The sequence below is a fragment of the Zonotrichia albicollis genome, chromosome 10, assembly GCF_047830755.1.
Source record: "Zonotrichia albicollis isolate bZonAlb1 chromosome 10, bZonAlb1.hap1, whole genome shotgun sequence".
Lineage (NCBI taxonomy): Eukaryota > Metazoa > Chordata > Aves > Passeriformes > Passerellidae > Zonotrichia > Zonotrichia albicollis.
In genome coordinates this window covers 29,770,046-29,794,221 of record NC_133828.1, presented here as the reverse complement: position 1 = coordinate 29,794,221, position 24,176 = coordinate 29,770,046, and the positions used below count along the sequence as shown (strand labels likewise).

General features: G+C 36.9%; 2 protein-coding genes across 4 annotated transcripts in view; both read right to left on the bottom strand.

Annotated features, from left to right (window-relative positions):
• The window catches only part of FAP (fibroblast activation protein alpha), a 40,321-nt gene extending 25,880 nt beyond the window's left edge, over positions 1 to 14,441 (bottom strand). The window contains exons 1-11 of one of the 2 annotated variants that reach the window (XM_014265762.3): positions 14,189 to 14,441; positions 13,198 to 13,282; positions 7,733 to 7,828; positions 5,781 to 5,875; positions 5,599 to 5,673; positions 5,356 to 5,408; positions 4,327 to 4,399; positions 3,606 to 3,726; positions 2,941 to 3,095; positions 1,719 to 1,822; positions 1,248 to 1,383 (exon numbers count right to left, since the gene is read on the bottom strand). In XM_014265762.3, coding sequence (XP_014121237.2) covers positions 1,248 to 1,383; positions 1,719 to 1,822; positions 2,941 to 3,095; positions 3,606 to 3,726; positions 4,327 to 4,399; positions 5,356 to 5,408; positions 5,599 to 5,673; positions 5,781 to 5,875; positions 7,733 to 7,828; positions 13,198 to 13,225 — 936 coding nt within the window. In that variant the 5' untranslated portion in view covers positions 13,226 to 13,282; positions 14,189 to 14,441. Of the gene's footprint in view, positions 1 to 1,247; positions 1,384 to 1,718; positions 1,823 to 2,940; positions 3,096 to 3,605; positions 3,727 to 4,326; positions 4,400 to 5,355; positions 5,409 to 5,598; positions 5,674 to 5,780; positions 5,876 to 7,732; positions 7,829 to 13,197; positions 13,283 to 13,548; positions 14,135 to 14,188 lie in introns of those variants that run through there. The other variant, XM_005485255.4, reaches the window with a different exon arrangement.
• A 924-nt stretch (positions 14,442 to 15,365) lies between these two features.
• Positions 15,366 to 24,176, bottom strand: part of IFIH1 (interferon induced with helicase C domain 1) — a 28,237-nt gene continuing 19,426 nt past the window's right edge. Inside the window, exons 11-17 of one of the 2 annotated variants that reach the window (XR_012581992.1) lie at positions 22,553 to 22,809; positions 20,958 to 21,107; positions 20,087 to 20,248; positions 19,601 to 19,791; positions 18,743 to 18,836; positions 17,798 to 18,645; positions 15,366 to 17,339 (exon numbers count right to left, since the gene is read on the bottom strand). Coding sequence is in view for 1 of the 2 variants with exons in the window: in XM_005485256.4 (XP_005485313.3) it covers positions 18,463 to 18,645; positions 18,743 to 18,836; positions 19,601 to 19,791; positions 20,087 to 20,248; positions 20,958 to 21,107; positions 22,553 to 22,809 (1,037 nt within the window). In the remaining variant the exon portion in view is untranslated. Of the gene's footprint in view, positions 17,340 to 17,758; positions 18,646 to 18,742; positions 18,837 to 19,600; positions 19,792 to 20,086; positions 20,249 to 20,957; positions 21,108 to 22,552; positions 22,810 to 24,176 lie in introns of those variants that run through there. The other variant, XM_005485256.4, reaches the window with a different exon arrangement.

Here is a 24,176-nt window from a genome sequence, read left to right as displayed (position 1 = left end):
AAGCTTGTGTTAAAGTACTTCACTGGATTGTGGTAGAATCCGAGAAACCTTATATGTTCTTTCTTTCCATTAAAATATGCAATTATTTAAATACAGTTTACTTGCAGGCAAGGTAGAGATTCAGTATTAATGAACCTATAAAATGGAACAATTACTTAGGAAATATAGCAAATGCTGCATGGAACATGGCTTTTTCCCTACTAAATTATAGTATTTCTCTGTGGACTGCTACTTCAATGACAATGTTTTTGAAGTAACAGGACCTTAAATTTTCTTTAAATTTGCAACAGTTTTCATGTTAAAGAGGAGTAAAAATTATTTTCAACTTGAAAAGACTGTGTCAATAAACTCTGAATTTATAATTTATTCAGAATGCTTTAATAAATAATCTTGCCTTTTATTTCCAATTAATTCAAGGTTTCATCTAATGTTAGCCTTAATAGGCGTTCTGTACCACGAACCCTAAGAACAAGACAAGCCAAAAGCACCAATACCAAAAGACAACAAATGAGATCTCTGTACTAGAGTTACTGAAATTCAGAGTTGTCTTTCCTTCAGGATCTATATGAATTTATCTGTGTGTACACTTCTTAGGCTTTACAAATCTCTGTTCTGTTCAGCAGAGCACAGTCTTCTTTCCAACTGACTAAATCACAGAATGACATATTGAAACCAAATGTAGTTACTGCTGCAATTAGCCTGAAGTTTTCTTTTTCAAATCTGATCGTGTTTCTGAAAACTTGCCTACTGTCTAGAACTGTATGATTTGATAAAACAGAAGAATTTCTTCTTCCAGAAAACTTGCCTTACAATTAATGTGTATGTTCTTTCAAATAATCTAACATTAATCTAAAAGAACATGGTTTAGTGAGACTTAGTATGGAATTTCAACACAGCATAATAAGATTTTCTTTAAAAAAAAACCAGATCCTATATGGCTTTACTTTTGAAGATGCTAACACAAGAAGGAAATAAAAAACATTACTGAAAGCCTCTCAACAGCATTTTAGGTGGTTGTTTTTGTTTTGGTTGTTACTTAAGTTTCACAAAGAAAAAATGCGGTGCTTTTATTTCCTGGAGTAATTAGTATTTTTCACCCCTCTTCCAGCAATTAAAATATTAGAAAATGTATCACTATAGTAAAATATTTTAGTGATAAAACACAGAAAAATATAATTATGGCAGGGATTAAAAAATGCTAATATCAGATTAGTAAAATTCTAGATTTATATTTCCAACTTCATTACCTCTGGACAGTCCCAAGTATTTGAATGCTCTTTGAAGTCACAAATAGCTAAGACTGAAAAATTCTGTATTCTCTTCAGCCACTGCACACAGACTCGAGTATCTGTTACCCAAGTAAGCCAAGTAAAATAGTGATCACTAAAATATAAAAAAAAATTAAAAGGGAGAAATGGCAGTTATTAAACAACAGGAGTATAGAAGCATTGCTACAGATTGCATTCCCCACATTTCTCTCTGAAAAACAACAGCAAAGCTTTCACTGTTTTAGGGCACTTTTTTATCCTCTGTAACAATGTATCATATGGACAGCCAAAAGAAAAATGCAGTATTTCTAGTTAGCTTCTGATCCTTCCAGGGGTTTAATATGGCAGTACACTGATAGATAAAGTACAACTCAGAGGTTCAAGCATTTAAAACAAATAGACAAAACCTTTTTTTTTAACCAAGAAAATATGTATTTCAGGGCACACTACCTGGATGCTATGATTGCAGGAACTGGCACCTCCTTAGGACCAAATGCTTCAGAGTTAATAGTGTCTACAATAAACACTTTAACAGTAGGATTTTTAGCTCCAGCCTTCAAAGAAAATGTTTTAGGTTATTAAAACCAGGATCTGAATAATTCAAATTGAGGAAAATCAAAACACTTTTTACAGGAAAGTAGACAGGTAATAAAATATTAATTCAGTTATATATAAGAGCAAATAGTTATATATAAGAGCAAATAGTCTTATAAGATCTAAGAGTGACGCTGCAGCAGTAGTACATGCTTAGTTTTCCATCATTTATATTTCTATATATAAAGAAGAAAACCTTTTAAACATTTGATTTTAGTGCCTTTCTCTACAGGAATGTGCTTGGTGGTAACAATTGTTCTGTTTGCAGTGGGGGGTCTTTGCAGCACACATTACACTGACTTCAGCATAAAACTCCACTGTATTCACATGACTGCAAGGGCTGTTTGACATCCCAACTGGGAAATGGTTGCTTAAACTGATTTCATGGTTGCTTCTTCACTGCATACATTATCAGTTTTTTAATTCTTCTCCATGTGTGGCCTAAATCATCCAGTTTTACTTTAGAACTGTGACCCAGCTGACAGGTGAGCAAATTCTTTAAATACATTAGCATGATCCCTTGCAATCATGTGAACATGATAAGAGTCAGGAGAGCTCTCTAATGCATGCTGAAGAAATGCCAACCCCAAACCTTGTTGCCTTAGATCTCACACTTGAAAGCAATTAAAATCCAAAGCCCCTTCAGATCAAAAAGCACTATGAAGTGTGCAAATAAAGTGAAGCCTTTATTTTAAAAATATATATAGAAAACACCTTAGTCTCATAATTTATTTACTATAATGAAAAATAACAACTGCATTGTTTACACATGAATAAGTAAACTGAATTAAAAAAAAATTAAGTACTTTTGTACATGCTTTTTACCTACATGAGTAATAACATTTATTTCACTGATATTATATTTAAAATATATAAAACATAGAATATATTTTAATATTATATTTAAAATTTTGTATGTACTTACAGCTGTTCCAAGCTTAGACTAAGCTTGTTGTCTTTTATTTAAGTCACAATGGATTTAACCACAGTAATACTTAAGGAATTAAGCACAGTTGATTTTCTCAATGTCATAACTAATTTCTCAACAGAAAGGAAACCAAAAAATGATAAAACATACCTTTGGGTAAGGGATAGTTATTTTTCTAGGATACTGGTCCTCACCAAAATATGAATATTCAATAACTGGTATGTCAGAATCATTAAATTGTACATATGCTAAATATCTTCCACTCGGAGACCACCACAGTGCATATTTTGTTGCTAGCATCTCCTCTGAGGAAGAAAAAAATTGTTTATAACTGTAAACTACCTTCCAATCTATTTTAGCACTCTAATCAGCAATCTGGACACATAAAGACAGTTGCACTAAATAAATAACATCAAACATCTCCAAACATGCATACAGATCCCACTTAATTCACTTGGGATTTTCCTGTGTGAATGTTTTTTTTTTTTTTATTTTGTTTTGGATGCACTGAAGTGCCAAATTTTCACTGAAATTAAAAGTTTAAATCCTAATTCCCAGCCTCTGCCTTTGCATCAGAAGGAAGACAACTTTGTAGAGTTCTCATACAGTTTCAGTAACAAAGACTCAGAATTTTGGTTATGTGTTATGAATACAAAATTCATACATTGTACAGTAAATACAATATGGAAACAAAGTAATCCTTAGGGGTGAAAAAAAAAAAAGTATCATCACAGACATTTTAAAATGGATTGTGAAAACCAGAACCAATCTAAACAAAGCATTTATCATGTTGCTGCCCTGTAAGATTTACTTACCTTCATAGACCCAGTCAGGAATCCCATTAAATATTTCATTCTGTTTTCCATCAGTAGTTATTTTAACTGGTGCCTCCCTAGGACTTTGTTTCAAATAGATATTATTCTGATATACATATACCTAAAGACAAGAAAGTTTTTCTTAAGAGTACAGGCAATAACAAGATTAGAGCAAGATCTTCGGCAGTCAATACTCCTACGTTACACTAGCAAGACCTAATGTATACAAAATGGGAAATGGTACACTAACAGCCCTTGTAAATTCTGCAGGAGCTGGTACCTCAGCAAATAAATGATGCATTGCAGGCCAAATTCTGTGTTCAGTAAAAATTTTAGAACAGATTTTAAATACTGCATCTGTGAATCTCCACTTTAAATTCATTTGTTACACAGCATCAAAAGGAAACCAATTGGTTTTCAGGCCTTGAAATTGCATTTAATCTTAAATAAAATTATGTTGGTCAATTCTGGATAAAGACTGCTGAGCAAACTGAAACACATAATGTACCTGAGAACATGGATCATTCTTCTCTTGAGACAGAGACAGTAAAATCTGAACAAGTTAAAACTGTTTTCTTTGTCATTATTTCTCATAACCAAGATTAATAAACAGGCCTGTCAAAAATATGGTCTAATATTAAAAAAAACCAGGCAAGCAAAGATAAATGTCTTTAAGCCATACAAAGCAAATTCATTCTAGGACTTAATTATCTTTACTAACCAATTTGTGTCCAACGGGTGACCAGGATATATACTGAATTTTATGTGGAAGCTGATTTTCTGTTACAAAACCACTAAAAAAAGGAAAGAAGTTGAAATGGCTTTTTGTGCACAGTGCAAATGGATCATTATACTGCACATTAATAAAAAAGTCACAAAATCATTTTCTAACTGCTTATTGTTTCTCGAGCAATGCACAATTAAGGCAGGCAGAGACATGCAGTTAACAGGATGGTGTGCACCAGTGCTGGCAAAGGCTTAAACCTGCTCCTTTGAAAACCTATTCAACAGCCCAAGGAGCCAGCCTTATCTGTTTCCAAATGCTGCACAAGCACCTGCAGTCATTTGCTGTAGCTGCAGCGTGTGTTACAGTCTCAGCAGTTATTGGGAAATGTGAACTCAGCACGCACTGAGGCCGGGGCGACAGCAGCACGTCCAGCCCTGGGTGAGGATCCCAACTCCCATGCAGCGTCTCTCTACTCACAGCAGCTTGCAGCAACTTCTTCCTGTCACCTTGAGCCAGCAGTTGCCCAGGAATGATGCAGCTCAGTGCAGTCCCTGTCGCTCAGAACTAAGCACATTTGGTCACGCTGCTGCTTTCAGCATAAAAAGGGATTGCAGGGGCAGATGGCCTCCTTTGGATTTGGTTTGGGCAATCTTGAGAAAGAGACCAAATGCCATGGGACAAGCTATAGATCTTTGAGGAATGCAGGGTTGGCTGTTAAAAGAGTTTTAGGGAAGCTGAAGATTTGATCAATGATAAAAAGAATGAATTTGTAGAAGGGGATGGGGACAAAAGGGAACATTGAGCAGTGTAAGTTTCAGGGCATGAAACAGAAATCAATCCAGATGAAAAGAATGTATGGTTTTTCCTAGAGAACATTTTTTTTCTCAAGCAAGCAACTGACCTGACAGATTTAGGCAAAAGCAAAGCAAGTTGGTAGTTCATTACTACAGTTTTGGAGTGAATGCTTGCAAGCACATCACCAGTGCATGCACCACAGCTTTCTGTAAGAAATATCGGCCTTACCCATTTATGAGATCATAAATGTGATATGATGCTGTATAAGAGTATCTCCACAGCTGCATAAATGAAAAAAGATACTATTATTAACCTTGAAAAAGATAATCTAATTACAAATAATCAGCTGCCTCTTCACAGTCTATCCCTTTCTCAAGAAAGTACCAAGTAACATTTATCTATGGTAAACACAATTAACAAAATGCTACATAAAATTAAACATTACATTAAAAGGTATATTAAAATAATTACCTTTGAATAATTGCTTTCCAGAGCTATGAAATATTTGTCTGATGACATCACATAATTTGAAGCATTAACTTGTTTCTGAAAAATTAAGAAGTAGATTATATTCTAGTCTCACTCACTTTTAAACTATAACTTGAAATACAGCAGCACTTTTTTGCTTTTTTATTAATGAGAAAGGTACATACCATTGTGCTGTTTGTCATGATGGTGGTTGCATAGTTAATTTCAACATTGTAAAGGACAATATCATCCTCTGCAGACTGGTGAAGATATTCATTATCTTCATAAATAAGAGAAAGTGTTTGTTACCTTCACAGAAGATACTACACAACATATCTGTTTATCAACAAATTCACACTTCTTTCAACAAATAGGTTTTAAGCAAATATCTTTTGGCATCTACATAAATGTTTTCCTTCTAATGATGCTGAGGTACAGAGTTATCAAGAAATTGTCTTCAGGGTTCTTGAGTACATTTTTGAGACTATACACTGCACAGAGGATCAACTATTTAACATCACAAGTAAATGCCAGATTTTATTCTCATGTCTGATCAAGAATGCCAGCGACAGACCCATTAGAAAGTCAGTATCAAAATGTAAATGTTTTAAAGAAAAATATCTTTGCTTATCATTTTACAAGAACATTCTCATTTGTATATTCTGCAGATAAAAGCAGTACCACACAACTGACACTGCATGATTCTGCCCTTACTCACAAGAGTCCTACAAAATAAAGGTGAGTGGGCTTCATTGAAAATAAAATTTACCTGGCCTTTGCTCAAGATCTGAGCTATAGTTCAGTAGAGAATAAAGATCAGAATTTTAGTTTCAGATTATTATTTTCACTGCTATAAACAGGAAGATTGAATTACATATTTGGTACAGCTAGAAAACAAGACTAAAAGTTAAATAGGAGCCTGAAACATTGTGAAGATGTTCATTTTTAGGAAATTAGATCACCCTTGAATCTTCTGAGCACCCTTGTCTGATTTTTGTAACAGTATTTGTGTTTAAAATCATCCTTAGGATAAGATATACAATTTTGACTCCTTGTTTCAGAAGAGAAGCAGACATATGGAATGCTGTAGGCATGGCTATCTATGGAATCTATGGCATGACTTTTGTGTGAGTTTGTGACTGTTAAAAGGAAAGATAAGTCTAAGTGAGAAAGCTATAAAGAGAGAAGAAGAATATTAGGTTTAGGTGACATGCTGCCTACATTCTTCAGACATTCAGACAGAATTCTAACAAACAGTGACCTAATTTTAAAATCAAACAAGTGATATCTACGTACTTCAAACTGCTCATCGCAAAAGTAAAGCCCCATAAGGCTTTACTTCAGTTCTAAAATTGTGGGCTAAAACTAGCTTGGTGAGAGTCCATGTGCATGGGCACTGTGCTTGTTGCCACTGGCAGAGAACAGTGCTTGAGGCAGCACAGAGATGGGGTAGCATGTGTGCTAGAATGGAACCAGGCTAGCTCCAGCCTCCCTGGGCTGCGCAATTCAATGACAACAAGAGCAGCACTTCAGCCACACACACACAGACACATTTATATCAGCAGCAATCAACTTCATGTCTCCACCTTAAGGAACTTAGAAAGTCAGCTTTATTTTCTATGCAACATCCTGGAACTCAGGAATTTCAGCAGTGTCAGCACTTCCTTAAATGAAATTAGAACAGCTGGCCTCATGGCAGAGCCAGGTACTACTGAAAACAAAGCACAGAGCCTGTAAGACAGACTACCTCAATCTTTACAAGTGGTAACTGAAAAAGTGCTGTGAAAAGCATGAAAAGAAGATTGTTTAAGGAATGACTGACACATTGACAAATTTCTTTCACTTGCTGCAGTGAATATGACAGTAAAAGAAATAAAACACTGAAGGCCTCTGTAAAATTATAGTTTATACTTGACTCAGACATGTCTGTTGAAACATCAAATACCTGGATTTTCTAGAATGACTGACAGAACAGTAAATTTCAACCATAAGTTTTGACTAACACATTGTTTAATTTCATAGTTAGCATTCATTCAAAGTAAAGCTGGAAGGAAAATACATTTCTAAGTCTGTGTAAACCAGTCTGGAAATACATGTTAGAAAGTCTTATCTATGTTTGAGAAAAGGTTTTACTTACCTGACACCCAATATGGAAAAAATGTTTTATATTGGAAGTTTCCATTCAAATAATCTTCCAAGGTAAGAGCTCTAGGACCATCATCTGTATTGACAACTAAGCATTAAGACAAACATTTTTTGTTAATGGCAAGAGGGAAAAAATTTTTAGTCCCATGTTTTGTTTTTTCTTCATTTAGTGTCATGCGACAGTGAGGATACCATACTCCTGGATATATGCAAATTGTGGGTACAGCAGAAAGGAAAGATCCCTGTTGTTGTTCTGATAAATTCCTTTACTCTCTGAAAGACTCACCTTTGGGAATGCAAAATTAACTAGACAAACTAATTTATTTCAACCATTTATTCATGCAGACACATTTACCTGAAGACCTTGTGAGTCCAAATAAGCCTTTTCCACACAAAAGAAAAATTAAAGGTTGCTTAGGTTTTTAATTTTTTTTTTTAAGCATGGGTTTCATGAACTTGTAGAGGGAACTATTTAATCAGGACCTTCACATGTCAAGCAAATGGTCAAACAACAGGATACAGACCCTAATTTAAATTTTGTACTTGCCTCATTAACCACTGTTGGAAGATAGCTTGCAAAATAATCACTATCCACACATATTTCTTAGTAATCACATGAAAAACAATGATGAAGGAATCCAGGTAAAAATAATCCTGAAAAGTAATGAATGAGTGAACCCAAACTTGAACTTTTTATTTAATGCTGCAAAAGAAAGTTGACAATGATTCTCGTAAGAAGAGAGGTACTCAAATATTTGATTTCTAAGCAGGTCAGATAACGTTATTAAAATAATGCAAGTGGAGGCTGGTTTCCTGGATATTGTCTGGCTATATTTTTCCCCAAAGCTAAACAACTTAAGCTAGGGCAGATTGTAAAAACAAATTCAAGGTCAATCAACTGGATAAGGATTATGCTGCGCAGTTCCTGTGTAGAACCTATGCAATTCACAAGAGTCAGAATAATCAAAATATTTAATCCTCAAAAGACACATGAATTGTTCTGATAAAGGCCAATCTTTAAAGTTCAACAGCACAATGATGGCAGCTTTCAGGTCTCGGCATTCTGGATGCTATGCTTTCTCCTTTAAGATCCAAGGGACTTCTGCCAGGGTATTCAGAGGTAGTGGAGATGTCACGCTGCAGTTTAGAGATCTTTGCCACTTCCCCTGTTTGTTCCTTCGGAGCTCTCAGATGACAGACAGATAATCAAGATGACTCGTTGCTCTCAGGTTTCATATCATGCTCCATCACTTGCTCATTAGTCGCCCTCTCTGTTAAGATCACACTGACTTCCTGGGAAATGTTTCTTCATATTGCCTTCTATGGTGCTTTGTAATGATAACACATATTTTCTTCTGCTAAGTGACTATTATTCACTGTAGAATACACATGTCAGGTTGACTGTTGACACAAGCCTTGTCTGCACTAATGCAGAAGAAAGCTGTCACAAGGGATAAAACTGAATGCCAATCCAGAGGCAAAAACCTGCCCCTATAAACTCTGAGCTAGCAATATGTCCAGAAAACACCCCAAGAAGTTCAATAAGAAGTTAATCCCTCTTGCTAATACTATGACTGCATATTACAGATCTTTGATACATTAATGATAAACATAGAAGATGGCAGACTTAAAAAAAAACCCGCTTGGATGATAATTCCAAAGAATCCAGTTCTAGTTATGTTGAATGATGATTACTTAGCACTATCTCTCAGTTAAAATTCTCTAAGTGAACAAGCTTATTAGCAAAATTAATCAAGATCTATTTCCAAGGTTGTTTGTATAGAAAGCTTAAAATTTGCAGTCCTTTTTGATACCTTAATCTGTTAAAATTACCTGGTTTCTTCTCTCATCTTAAGAGACAAGCAGTATTACAAACTTCCATCACTGGTCTAATTTTCACAGTCTAATTCAAATCTTCCCTGTGTTAGATATTTCACCCTTACATACTTAATATTCCATAAGGATTTATTATGACTGCTTATTTTCAAAATGTGCCCACTAAGATCTGAACTTCTACCACTGTACTGCCAAAAAATTTGAAAACAATTATTACTCACTGGAGTACTTACAATTCTGAATGCTTGTTTTTAGGTAACAGCTTTGTTTGTATTGCCAGGATTATTCAGTTTCAAAGACTGGATATGGGTAAACCAACACCACTATACCAAAACCAACACACACACACCAGGCTATGAGACATAAAGCTTTGAGCTTTGTATCTCAAAGCTCTCCTGGCTTATGGCTTATTCCACATGTTCTAATGTGCATCCTTATAAATTGTGTCTAGTCTTGCCAATTACAGTAAGCATACATAATAATAAGAAGGTATTATTGTTGTTTCTGTATATGGTTATTTTTATATGTGTATATATATATATATGCATTTTATATGTATTTAACATATATGCATTTATATAAGTATTTTATTTAGCATCTACTGCTAAACATCAAGTAAAAAACATGACAAATGAAAAATGGTTAGCACAGTGTTATTGTCTGCTTCTGGACTAGAATTTCCATCCTCATCTCTGTGGGCTGATGCTGAATAGCTGAAGCACAAGCTCCTCCAAAATGAGGAAACATAAAACTCAATTTAGCACCAGAAATTAATTCAAATACTCCTGACCCTGCTCCAAAACTTTGGTCACACTCAGCATCAACTCACATCAACTGAACCTGCTTTTCCACTTTGTATTTGGCTGAGGTGTTGCAGAGAACACAACCTCTCAGTAATAAACTGGCTGCTCACCACTTTGTGGCTGAGCAGTCAGCTCTATGACCTCACCTGCGAAATCAGAGAAACAGGGATTGGGCCTCAGGCTTAGGCCAAGAGTACACAGGGAACAGGAACTTTGACAGACATGCCTTTGGACATTCATTAAAAATAGCAGAAGAGATTAATTCAAAGCCTAAGCAATGCATACAGTGAATTATAACTCTGTCTGTGGTTCCACTATTGCTTCTCAACTGCAGAAAGGTATTTTCTTTCTTTATGCTGCAGAAGAAGAGGACTAGGTACTCTGTACCAGTGTACAAGTGAAAAGCGCCTTTCTGAACCATTTGGAGTTGCAGTATCATAGCTGGGTTATCACTGTCAGGTAAATCCCACCACACATTCCTAGCTCAAAGATGTGTCAAAAAACGGTCAGAGATTTCTTAGGCATGGATGCCATTTGCTACACTGATATTGCCCACCTTGCTCTTCTGAGCCCCACAGAAATTGTCTAATACTTGCAGTTGCAAGTATTTGCCTCTTAATATCCTCTCAAAAAATTATTTTCCTGTTAACTTTTGAGAATTTTTTGACATTTTTATACACTTGCATGTGTAAATCAAAACCACCTACCACATTTTGAGAAGTCTGAAGAACATGAAATTACTAGAAACTTAGCAGACAAAACCAGAACTAAATGCTCGTCCATTTTTCTTTGCAGATTTCTTAAGTAGAAATTTATTTGGTCTGTGTCTATACATTTCTCATATGCAATTAACTGTCCTAGACTGCCACATCCTTTCAGCTGAGCAGTGGTAAAGCCAAAATGTACAAACAACATTCCAGCTGTGTAGCCATTTCCTGTCTGTCTCCAGCTTGCAAAATTTGAAACTGCAAAGTTAATTTATATTTCTTCTATTTACAACTGATCAGTAGACGACTTAGAATTCCAAAAGGTTAAGACATTTGAACAGGTAACTGCAGCACTTGCAGTTCTACCTGAGAATAAGAAGGCATAATCTGACACATCCAACATAATTGTCCAACATATGTGTTGGACATAACTGTGTGTTTGTCAGTTGTCTAAAATGCTCCTCCAAAAGCATCCTGTGAAGTAAGATAATTTCCTGATCATCCTACTGGATCTAAATATGATGTTTGGTATGACTGGTTATTGGTATGACTAGTGTCACTATTCCAAGAGACACTACAAGAGTGTGGTCAATAATTGCTGAGGTACTGAAGAGGCCAGAGAGCGGTATTTGACAACAAAAAGCACACATTTATTTTTTCTACAGCACCTTCCATCATCTTTATCAACTTCTTCAGGCTGCCAAACTGATCCTTGGTCTCCAATCTATTTGTTCCCTCACTGCTATTTTTTAAATTTAAATCTCATGAAAATATTCTGCCTTCCCTGTCATAAAATGCAGATCTGATGGGAGTAAGTCTGACTTGATACCATGCACTTACCTTGTAGTGAAAGCTCAGATTTGACCATGCTTAGCTAGACAAAAAATCTGGCACCCCACTATTGACAGTAAAAGTCAAATCTGTCACTCTGAGGTGCCATCTCTTCCAGCACTGCATAATATATATGCATATCTATATCTGTCTACAGATATATATAACTGATATGCATCTATCCTCATATTAAAATGCTGCATAACAAAATAATCCCTAACTGTTTCAGAAACCTTCAACCCTTCTCTCAACAGCCCAGGACAAACATTAGTCACAGAAATGTCAGATATGAAAGAGATTCCACCTTTCACAAAACCTGCATATTAACTGCAGGACTTAACTTTCACAAGACTTAAGCAGATGGTTGATTTTATAACATTTAGTTGTAAATACAAAACTGTTTCTCCATCTCAGTCTCCCTGCCCACACACATAAAGAAGAATAATAACAGAAAAATATCCTTTAAATAGATAGTGCTACTGGAGTATAAGCCTTTTATTTATTTTATTTAATATTTTATTTATTTTATTTAATATTTTAATTATTTCAGAGGCATTAATCTGCTATAGTGATAAGGTCATGTAAATACTTCTATTGCTCTTACTATCTTGTCATAGAAAAAAATAACCACCAAGTCAGTGCCACTCATGTTCAAAATTTCAAAACTCATTTCAAGCTTCACCAGAGCACTCAGCAGACCACACTGGGTTGATTTACCAACACCTGGCATTATAATACTGGAGCAAACTATCCATCCATTTTTTATACAATGCTGACTTTAATTTTCAAATGCAAGCTTGAATATATCCACAAGTAATTCATCATACTCTATCTACAAAAAAAGGGAGAAGTTTAACTTGTAATTGGATACAGAACTTCTGTAATTATTGCACAAGCATTTAAAACCAAATGCAAGTTCACCAAGCTAATGAAAATTACTAACAGTTTGGGAAAGTCTCCTAACCCCTCAAACAGAAAAATAATATGGGAAGATCTGAGAGTTATTTTTGCAGCGGTGACTAAGAACATTATATATCATGCACAATGAAGTGAATTCAGGTGCTTTTCACTTCAAGGAGTTCCTTGTTTCAACATCTGCTGGCATTTCAATTCTACCTTCAGGATATTTCAGCTGTCAGTACATTTCTGTAAAGTGATAAAGCCATAACAATTCTGACAGGACAATCCTAAACATGATTTGATAAACTTTTGTGAACTTCAGAAGCCACAATAGCCAAAGATACTGCATTTTACACTACATTAGATCAGAAATACCTTACCTCTTGATGGTAGCAGTACAATACACATAAGTAATAAGGAAAGCAAAAGACATATAACCACGCCAAATATGATTTTTAGCCGGGTCTGCAGAAGAGAAACAAACGATAATTACATTTTTAATATTGTCTGAAGTTTGTTTCCATGGCTGGTAAATAATGAAATCCTCCTTCTCTCTAACTGCTGTAATCGGTTCTAGCAACAAGCAAAAAACATCCCTGCAGTACACATGAAAAGACTTCCCTTTCCTTCTTTAAAGCAAATATTTTCACATCAGAGCCTTGTCTAGCAGCTGACAGTTTAAAACAAAGGATGTAAATGCTACCAAAAGCTGAATTCAGGAGCATACAGACCTTCATTTTCTTGTCGTATTCTAAAAGAAAGTGAATTCTCTCTTCTGGGTGTTGGTCAGTAGATCTAGGAGAGGAGTTCGAAAAGGCAGTGTCTGTTTTCACAGTTGGAGGCCAAACCTCTGGCAGACTTTTTTTTCCTACATACTTTTGGAAACTGTGCCAAATTTCAAAGGCTTTCCATAAAATTGAAACCACACTTTTGGGGAAGTTCTTGGACAAGAAATGGACAGTGGGAGGCCATCGGGGTGGTGATTATGTACTTCCCCTCAATGTGAGCTGTAGCCAACATCTGCTTACACTAACTTGAGGTTTTATGACTCATCAGATACTTGACATGCACTGTTTTTCTCTGAAAAGCATCTACTGTGTTTTTTGGCACTCCCCACTTTCTCAGGACATAGTCATGACCGTATTTCTACTGTCTACAGAGAAATTAAAAGAAAATCCCATAGCTTTAGTGCTTATGTGGAATTCACATGTTTACTTTTAGAAATAATAAATGATGGCACAAGAATGCAAAACAAGCAGCAGAAACAGCGCTGTTTAATGTCTTCCACATGTGAGAAGAATTGCTGTTTTCCCCTGAAAACCATGCACATCTATAGGCTACGTAGGAGAGCTTACAGAAGTAAATACATACAAGCCCAGCGGAAATTCTGAAATAGTTCTCCAACCTCCAATTACACCTATTTTATTTAGCCCACTGAAATGAGGTCAGCTGAAAACTGGGAAAACTCCGGAGACCGCAGTGTCAGGTTACATAATCCATCCCTCCGGAGAGCGGAGCAAGGCTGGAAAAGGGAAGAACGAGCCCGCCGTGCGCGGCTCCCGACGTTACCCACACGGCGCGGCCGCCGCTGGCCCGACCCGGCCTGAGGGAGCTGGGCCCGCCCCCACCGCCCGCCCGGCCCGGCCCGGCCCGGCCCCGCACCGCGCCCCCTGGCGGCACAGCGCGCACACACACGGCACGGGCACGGGGATGGGGACAGGGACACACACACGGGGACCGGGACACATACAGGGATAGAGACACGCACAGGGACAGGGACAAGGACAGGGACACACACGGGGACAGGGACACACACACAGGGCCAGGGACACACACAGGGACAGGGACACACACAGGGACAGGGACACATACAGGGATAGAGACACGCACAGGGACAGGGACAAGGACAGGGACACACACGGGGACAGGGACACATACACAGGGACACACACGGGGACAGGGACACACACACGGGGACACACACGGCGACAGGGACACACACACAGGGACAGGAACATACACAGGGACAGAGACACACACGGGGACAGGGACAGGGAAACGCACGGGGACAGGGACATATACACGGGGACAGGGACACACACACAGGGACAGGCACACACACGGGGGCCGGGACACATACAGGGACAGAGACACGCACAGGGACAGGGACACACACGGGGACAGGGACACACACACACACAGGGACAGGGACACACACGGGGACAGGGACACACACAGGGATAGACACACTCACGGGGACAGGGATACACATAGGGGCAGGGATACACACATGGGGACAGAGACACACACGGGGACACACATGGGGACAGGGACACACACACGGGGACAGGGACACACACACGGACACACACGAAGACATGGACAAACACACAGGGACAGGGACAAACACACAGGGACAGGGACAAACACACGGGGACAGGGACACACAGGGAGGGACACACCCGGACATAGACAATACATACACATGGGCATACACACAGGAACACAGACACACCAAATTTTCCACCAGAACTTGGGCTAACTATGAAGAATTTATTACAGAGTATCATAATAAATAAATAAACATCTAATTTATTGCCCCTCAAGTGGCCAAGTTACCACCTCAGCTTAACACTATGGGCTGGAATTTGAATCCCAGCTGTTACACCAGACTTGGTGAGGCAGAACTGATCTGGGCAGTATTTTGGCAATGTTCATTGCATTAGACTTGGAGAGAGAATTTCTTGAAAATATTAAAATTTATCATGTGGAAAAAACAATGATATGAAACATGCCTCATTTTCTCATAAACATTCAGTTCCCCTCTCTCTGCAGTTCTTGTCACAACAATAAATTACAAGTTAAACAAGATGAGGTTTCTGAACAAGATCCATGTTGGTCATGTAGGACATGCAGGACAAAAAGGCTGAGAAGGCTAAAATATATTCTTTATGTATATATTTGTTTATACAATGTTTGTATATACATTTTTTGCATATACATTGTTCATGTATATTGTTTGTTATGCTAAAATACACTGTCTAATAAGGGCAGAACTCAGCTCAAAACCAGTGGTTTTCTTAACAAGATAAAACTGCAGCTACTCAAAATTTCCATAACAGAAAAGAATTGTGACAAAAGAATTTTTCCCCTTGTAACTCGTGCTTCATATTCATATTTCCAAACTGCTACTTATTTCCTAGCATTCCATAATTAATGCTGTTTGTATTTTCAATAGCATGGTTTAGAGAAATTCATTTTTTCCTACCAACATTGGTTATTTCTGACAACCAGAACATCACAAAATTGCAAATGGAGGTTTTTGATCAGGCTAGTTTTCCATTCCAAATATGCAGCTTCTTCTAACGAATGCATACTTAGAGAATGCTTCAAAGGAAATGATTCAATCTCACATGATCTAAAAGGCTTTACAAAATGACTTTATGCTGCATACCATGTATTTGTCTACTTCAGGAATCAAATTATTTAGGCGTGAGTTTAAATAAGATTCACAATGGCTGCAGATTGGAAGAAAAAAATTCCCTGTCAGAGAATGACATTTACAAGCTTTGCAGAACTGCTGCTAATTCCTGAACTCCCTTCTCTGGACTGTTTAGACCAGCCCCAGTGAAGAAGCAAACAGCAATTCTTTCAAAAGCCGAACTCTTCCTAACTTCTGCAACATGAGGAACCCATAATGTAAGAGAAATAAAAGTGTAGGAAGGGTAGGAAGAGGGTTAGTCACTTGGTGAAATGGACAAATTATGGAACAGAAAACACACTCAGTTTGGCCAGCAGCTATTCAAGCAGTTATGCAACTACTCGAAGGTTACTGAGGTATTTGCTGTTCACACGTGAGGAAATGCAGATTTACAGATGTAGGTCGTGCATGACACCAGACCAAAAGGAGACACAGCAATGAGCATACAACTGAGGTTGATCCAGTTCTTAAGCAGCCATACACATAGCTAGACAAACCCCCAAATGACTTTCTTCTTTCCACATTTGTGAACTAATAAAAACTGTAAGTAGTAAATACAATCAGGATTTGTCACACTCCCTGGAGGACATTGGGTCCCTAAAGGCAATAAAAGCAGAGATAAGCAGAAGATAAAATACAGCAATTTAGCTTGTTTTTTACAAATTCACACTCTCTGGATGGGCAATATGGGTGTCTTTTACAACCCCATTCAGAGAAAATAACTTGACTGGAAATTCATTACCCTACACACCAGCAGGATTGATTTGAGGTTCATTATGCATTAGCTGAAGTGAGATTGTGCAAACACTCTTTAAGCTCTAGTGACAATGTGGCAGTCACGCTAGGAACTGGGAGTGTAACAGCAGCACCCAGGTGAACTACAAGAAGCCCAGGTATGTTTGTCACACAGGTCTGTAGCACGTGTGCAGAAATTCATCTGCATCTACATTCATTGCTTTGGTAAAGGGAAGTATAAAAAGCTCAGATTTCAGAAAATCTACTCACCATGGAAATTTATTTGATTGAAGACGCAGCAGAAATCTGTGAAATGATGTAGTATTTTTACCAGTGTTTTACACTTATTTAAAAGTAGTGAATAAACTAATTCAGATACTTGAAAATGCTATGTACAGAGCATTATATTGCATTTATTTACCTGTAACAACTCATTAATAAAGAAATCCAGAGATGACTCAGAGGATGAATGATATCTGGATGATTTTCCATGAGGCTATTCTAATAATTAATTCAGTTACTGTTGTAACAACAAATAAAACTTCCTTCCACTCTTCAATATCTTACTTGCAAAATGGGAGGAGAAATCTATCCATGAGATAAATATGGAGAAACATGCTATTTTTACAGTCAGAATATTACCCTTTAAATTTCTAGGATGAGGCTATGGTATTATTACTGTCTAAATACTTCCAGTGGAAGAGAATGAACAGTATCACGGTTGGTAAATGTTAGTTATAGCAATTTATTGAAAAAATACACACCTCATTATGTAGCCAGGCTAACATTCCCATGAAACCGACACACAGAGAGTCACTTTGGCAATGTGCTTCTTGGACAGTAAAATAATCAATTTCAGGTTGAGGGCTTGATTTCTGGAAATGTCTTCTAAGGGAAACCTAATTTTAGTCTGTCAAATTGTATGAGCTTTCAGCTATATTTATGAAGGGAGGAATTCAGTCATGAAAACACTGATGTAGCAACAGTGATTCAGAAATAAGGGGTGACATCTTCTTTACGTGGCTCCTCTTTTGAGACCCTTTACCTTCAAAATGGTAATAGCATGAAGAAAATAATGACCATGGTATCTCTTAAGCTCTGTTTTCAATGTTCTGGGATTGACAACAGGTCATCTAACACACTTTTGACAGTGTTGTCATCCTGTAGTGAAAAGAGACAGGAGTTTGTTCCATAAATACACATGACTGTAATGCATTTGCCATCTTTGTCCAGGAGTACAAATCTGAGTGCAGATAGCAGCTGTGTGACTTTGTCCTTCTCCTTTCTTGTTTCGCTTTTTGTCTTCAGGACAGTTTCCTTATGTCCAGGAGCTTTCACAGTGCTTATGATGCAGCATGCTCTATAGGACACAGGAGCTTCTGATCAACAGAGGGAAGTTGAAAAGGGCTTTTATTTTCATTCCAAATCCTTAATCTTCATCACTTGAAGGACAATGAGCTGCATAATCAAAACTAGGAAACCTGATGGGCAGGTCTCCCCATTTCTTAAAAATATTGTTTGTTGTTTTCTTGTCTGCAAACACAACCACAAAATTTCTGATCTTTAGACAAGGCAGGTCAAGACCTCGGTGAACCATCATATTTCCCCAAGCCTGCAAGTAGAAGGAAAGTGCATTTCAGGTAAAAAAAGGCAAGATCATTAGACAGAAATAAATACAGACAAGAGTATGAAAATAAGATGTTCCTCACTTGTCCACAGTCTTTGCATATAATTTCCCCATTTGTCTGGTAATCAGCATGCTTATCTTGCAGTGTTTTATTTTCTCTTGTATGATAAAGACTTCTGAAAAACAGACAGCACACATCAGAATCCACTGGTTATTCCATGCTACATACAGACATATATAAACAGTGACTAAGACTGCTGAAATCAGGTACGAAACCCAAAAAGCCATAGACTCTGACTGTCTGAGAAAATGCAAGGTCATGCTTCATACTCCTAAGTAAGGATGAAATACACATGTACTCCCTGTCCCTCTTCATTGCCTATCAGGAGCTGCATCCTTCCTCACACATCTTGAAGTGGGAGTTGCAGGCTCTTGTTCTAATAACAGACAGGTCTAGCTTGTTTTTTCAGGTGCCATGAAACTGTCAACAAAATAATACCTGAAAATTAAAGGATTTCTTTTTATTCCCTGTAGTTCAATCTTAACCCTTAAGAGAATCATTTGGCTCTGACTACCCAGACCTGCAGAGTATGTGTACATTCTTGAATCATTTATTTAGGGAGTACTTGATCCTGAAGGTTACTATTAGCCTGTGCAGAATGGAATATATACCATACTACATAGTAAGTGACCTAGTTAATAGTACCACAGAAGCGGCATCTTTTTTTTTGAAGTCTTAAACTCAATTCACCTTGAAATCAGGAATAAGAACAAACATTTTGTTCAAGCTGTAAACTCCGTAGAGCCTAGGACCCAACAATATTGGAATAATCTATTTTTTTTCTCGCAGGGCCTAGAGGGTTACAGGCCCTGTTACAGCCTCGATGAAAGGAAAATCTGTTTCTGCCTGAAAGAGATAAAGTAGTTCATAAACACTTACTGGAAATCTTTTTTCACACTGACATGATGCATGTCTTCAATAACTTGTATGTCTTCTCCAGAACATATCGGCTTGGAGCAGTTTTTGCATAAGAATTTTATTAGTGAAGGATTTTTCTTGTATGTCTTGCGCTGATCTCTCACCACCTTCATTTGTTTTTCCACTATACTTTGCAACTGGAAACTCTGAATCTAGAAACAGATCAGTAAGAGCACTGTAACATTCTGCTGGAATGACAGTCATAGTTTTCTTTCTCAGTTATTTTACTGAGTTCACTGTCAATATGACTTCTAGTCAATTTTCCCTTGCTCATGTGTTTTCCCCTTACCAATAGAAAACCAGACTTTTCTAAAGGACAAGAAAACAGATTATAAAACAAATATTGGCAAAAGAATTCAAAGCCATATGTAGATTTCAAATAGAAAGTATTCCATACAATATAAATCAGTATTCTTTAAAGGGAAAGTGAAGAGTTGCAGTGAATACCTTATTTAAATACTCTTCCTGTGGCATCTTCTGGACACGCTGAATGGCCTTGTACATCATTTTCTCACGAAAAATATTAACATTCTCACGTTCAACAGCCCCTGAGCCATCTGAAGCCACAAGAGCATAGGTGCTTTCATCAGCTCGAGCTCTACCGCGAGCCTACAATTTGCAAGGAACACAAAAATAAACTCCACAATACTCCCTATTACATCATATAACAATTTTTTTCTAGTTTTGTAATGGAAGATATGCACTATTCCATTTGCACTATCCCCAAAATGCAGTTTTTTCCATTTAACTCAGACAGATAAATAATCAGTGAATAACACATACTATTTCTGCAGTATCATCCATGATACCTGTGAGAACTGCTCAGGAGATTTGGGACTAGCCTGTTTTGCAATGCCAAAACTACATTTTGTTGCCAAAATATAAGCATGCATTTAAATATTAAATATATAAATATTTGTGTTCACAAGTTACATGAAAGCATGTATCAAACTGGTATTCTGATATGTAATAATCTCTGTTTATCTGATGATGGTGTGGTCTCCAGACACTGGTGGCACAAATGCCTCTTGTATCAACTGGTCTGATGACCATATTCTTGTATCTCTTCTAATAAAAGAGCTTAGCATTTGTGTAGAATTTTGAACTGATGCTACACCATTACAGAGAGAGGCATATTTTATATTGCATATGGACTGAGGATGGAAATTGGAAATGAACCTTGTTGCAAGAGCATTTTCTCTTTTAGCATTCAAGTATTTAAAAATTATTTCCGAATGCCAGGTATATGATTCACCATTTGCCCACTGCAAAAAGAAAAGCATTATTAAAATAAGGTATGTATGCAGAAAACTCCTACCTGCACCATAGCAATTTCATTGGTGACGAGGCCGTAGCGAATAACGATGTTACACTCTTTGATGTCCAGGCCTTCCTCAGCTACAGTAGTAGCAATTAGTAAATTTACATTTCCACATCGAAATTTATCAATAACTTCCCTTTGCTCATTCTGCAAATTAAAATCATCAAATTAACTTTCAGTACTAGTTTCTGTTACCAGTTTATTCTAATTAACAAGTTTCAGGAATTAAAGTCCCATTATTTCTGAGCTGAGTGCCAAACATCAAGTGGCCTTAACAACCACATTTAAGCATCCTGCAAAAGAAAGAGCTTCTATTGAATATAACATGAGTTCAGCACCATATTTTGAGGGAGGAGGGAGCAGAATCCAATCCTTTTATGGTAACTGGGCTTGGAACTTCATAATCTATGTCATGGGTACTAGGAGATTGGATAATATAGTTGTTCTATTGTTTCCAAATTTTTAAAGTACTTACCCATAAGACAAGATTTTTATCACTTCAGTAATTTCTGATTAGAATACAGACTTCCAGCTCTAGTTCTAAAGCACTTAAAATTCTCCATAATAAATGGAGACTGTAACTCTGGTGATCTCAGTAGCACCAAAAAGAACAACAATGATACACTTAAAAGAAAATATCTAAATCACAGACTTCTGAATCAACTGGATGTTTGCCACCAGCTTGAGCAGAGGAACAGAAACTTGCTATTTGCTATATTCAGTTTCAAAATACAGAAGATATTGGTTTTGTTTGTGTAATGTTCCACAGAAATTAAATCCCAAGTTTGATAGAAGTCAAGCAACGTTTGGAGAGAATTTTTTGGGAGAATTTTGCCTTGAAACTCAGGGCAGCAGACGAAAATGGACTCTGCCTTGCAGCAAAACACACCATTTTTGCTTAAATGCTGATATGGGGAGTAAGGACGAGAACAGAAGAGACACGAAGTACTTTGATTTGAAAACGTTTTTAGTGCAAGTGTAAATCACCAGAGAGATGTGGTGTATGGAATCAACGTAATGCTACACAGATGGACACAACTGAGTGATATTTCCAGTATCAATTTTGGCAAGTTTTCTTTCAATGGTTATGCATCAGTGTGAAGCATGCATATAAACTGGTGTAATTTGATTTAAGCAATGATAGTACAAAAAGACAGGAATAATCGCCTTTGTAATCTTATTTTTCAATTCAGCAGCTAAAATATAATGTGAATTACTGTTATCCTGATAAGCTTAAACTCATTTAATTGCATTTTTACTCTTTCCATTTTGTTTGCTTTTGCTTCCCATGCCTTGCTATAACTTGGGTCCTTCTTGACTACATACTACTCTAGGCAACGGACGCTGGCTACTCCTATTGCCATAGAATCCAAAGCCAAAAAAGCTTGCTGCTTGTGGAAATAAAATTATTCCAACATTATTATTCGCTTTTAGTCAACATTATTATTCATTTATCTTTATGAAGATAAGTTGCTGGCTGGTATGAAATCAGAACTCTGGGCTCTGAACTTCAGTTCACTGGCCTAGGACTAAGACAAGCTGTTTTCCAGAATGATGTACAAGAGGTAATGTTGACATGCATTGTTCTATACCTGAGTCATGGGCTTTGTTTCACTCTTATGTCCAGAGCCAATAAGATAATGGGCCTTAATTCCCACTTCTTCAAATTTTGGGTTGTCCTTAATCCACTGGCAAAGAGCAGAGGCACTTAGACGAGTCTTTGTGAAAATGATACCTCGAGGTTCTTCAGTCTTCGTGAACTCCTCCATTAAAGTATTTCTCAACTTCGTTAGCTTTTCATTTTCATTTTCTGGATTTCTAGTCAACTCTTTCAGCTGTTTCTTTTTTGCTTTAAAAAGAACAGATGTAAATTAAGAAAATGTAGCTATGTAAAACAACAGCTGGAACCAAAATAAACCCTAAAACCTACAAAGCAAAGAGCAACTTTCTATATAATTCTCCCAGCATGGCTAATTCACATTCAGTTTGAAGAGCTGGGGCATACCAATTATTTCTGAAGTGGGTTTATAGTCACTAAATACATACTAATCAACCAAAATAAATCACCATCATCATACACTTTGCCTGTATGTCATAGTAAGAATCAGTCAAAGGAAAAAACCTGCCTATACACACAAAGTTGGTACAGAGTCAAATGCACAGTAAAAAGAATTAAATCACAGCTTATAATATTTACAAAACTATTTTAAAATAATAGAAAAATGTCTTACAAGGAGAAACAGATTAATATATACAGCCTTGGAGCTGGTAATGGTTTTATAAATTTAGACATCAATTGTCCATAGGACATGAATGAAAGTAGGAATCCCCACTAGAAACATGCAGTAAAGCAGACACCAGCATGGGCATGTCATTGATATGCAGCTCCAAGACATTACAATGCACTCAGTGAACTGTCAAATGAATGACTCTCTTCAACTGGCTCTACTGACCAGAAGGAAGGAGGATTCCTCTGTGTTTTAAATTTTTAAAAGCTTACCATATTTAAAAACCTATGTCATTATCAGATGATTATGAAACACAAGAACACTTCAAGGCAGGGACTCGGTGTGTTAGTACACTGATGTCATGACCCTGTGCAGACTATTGCAGTGTACCTAGTCCAAGGCAATCATACTCAATGTACCACAAACTGTTACTCTACCTAGATAGTGACTTTATGACTAGTCTTATTCATATTTTTGAATCCAATCAAACATAGAAACACATACAAAAAATAGATAAATGTAACAAACTCCCACAATTTTCCACCTTAGTTAAACCTACACTAAGTGCCCCATGGCACTTATCACCCAAAGATGAATTCTGCTCTTAAAGCTGAGAAATTTTAGACATTCTTCTATTAATCCTAGCACTTTCAGTGGTAAAATCCTAAAAAAATGGAATTTATTTTTCATTGGCAGGTTCTTTGGACTTCATTTACCTTCCAAAATAAAAGCAACCAGAAATTACACTTATAAAACTGAGTTTCATTTTTAGTTGTTTTAAATTTTTGGTTCTCAGCAACAGCTCACTACTGAAAATCTAAACAAGGAAGCATAGACATGTATGAAGAGTCATTAAAACAATGCTGACATTATCTAACTTATAGTTTTCATTCTTTTTTTTTTTCATTTCTCAACAATAGTGAGAAAAATTTATAGTTCATTGAATACACGTAGCTGGGTCACATTCTGCAGTATAATCTATTTCTGT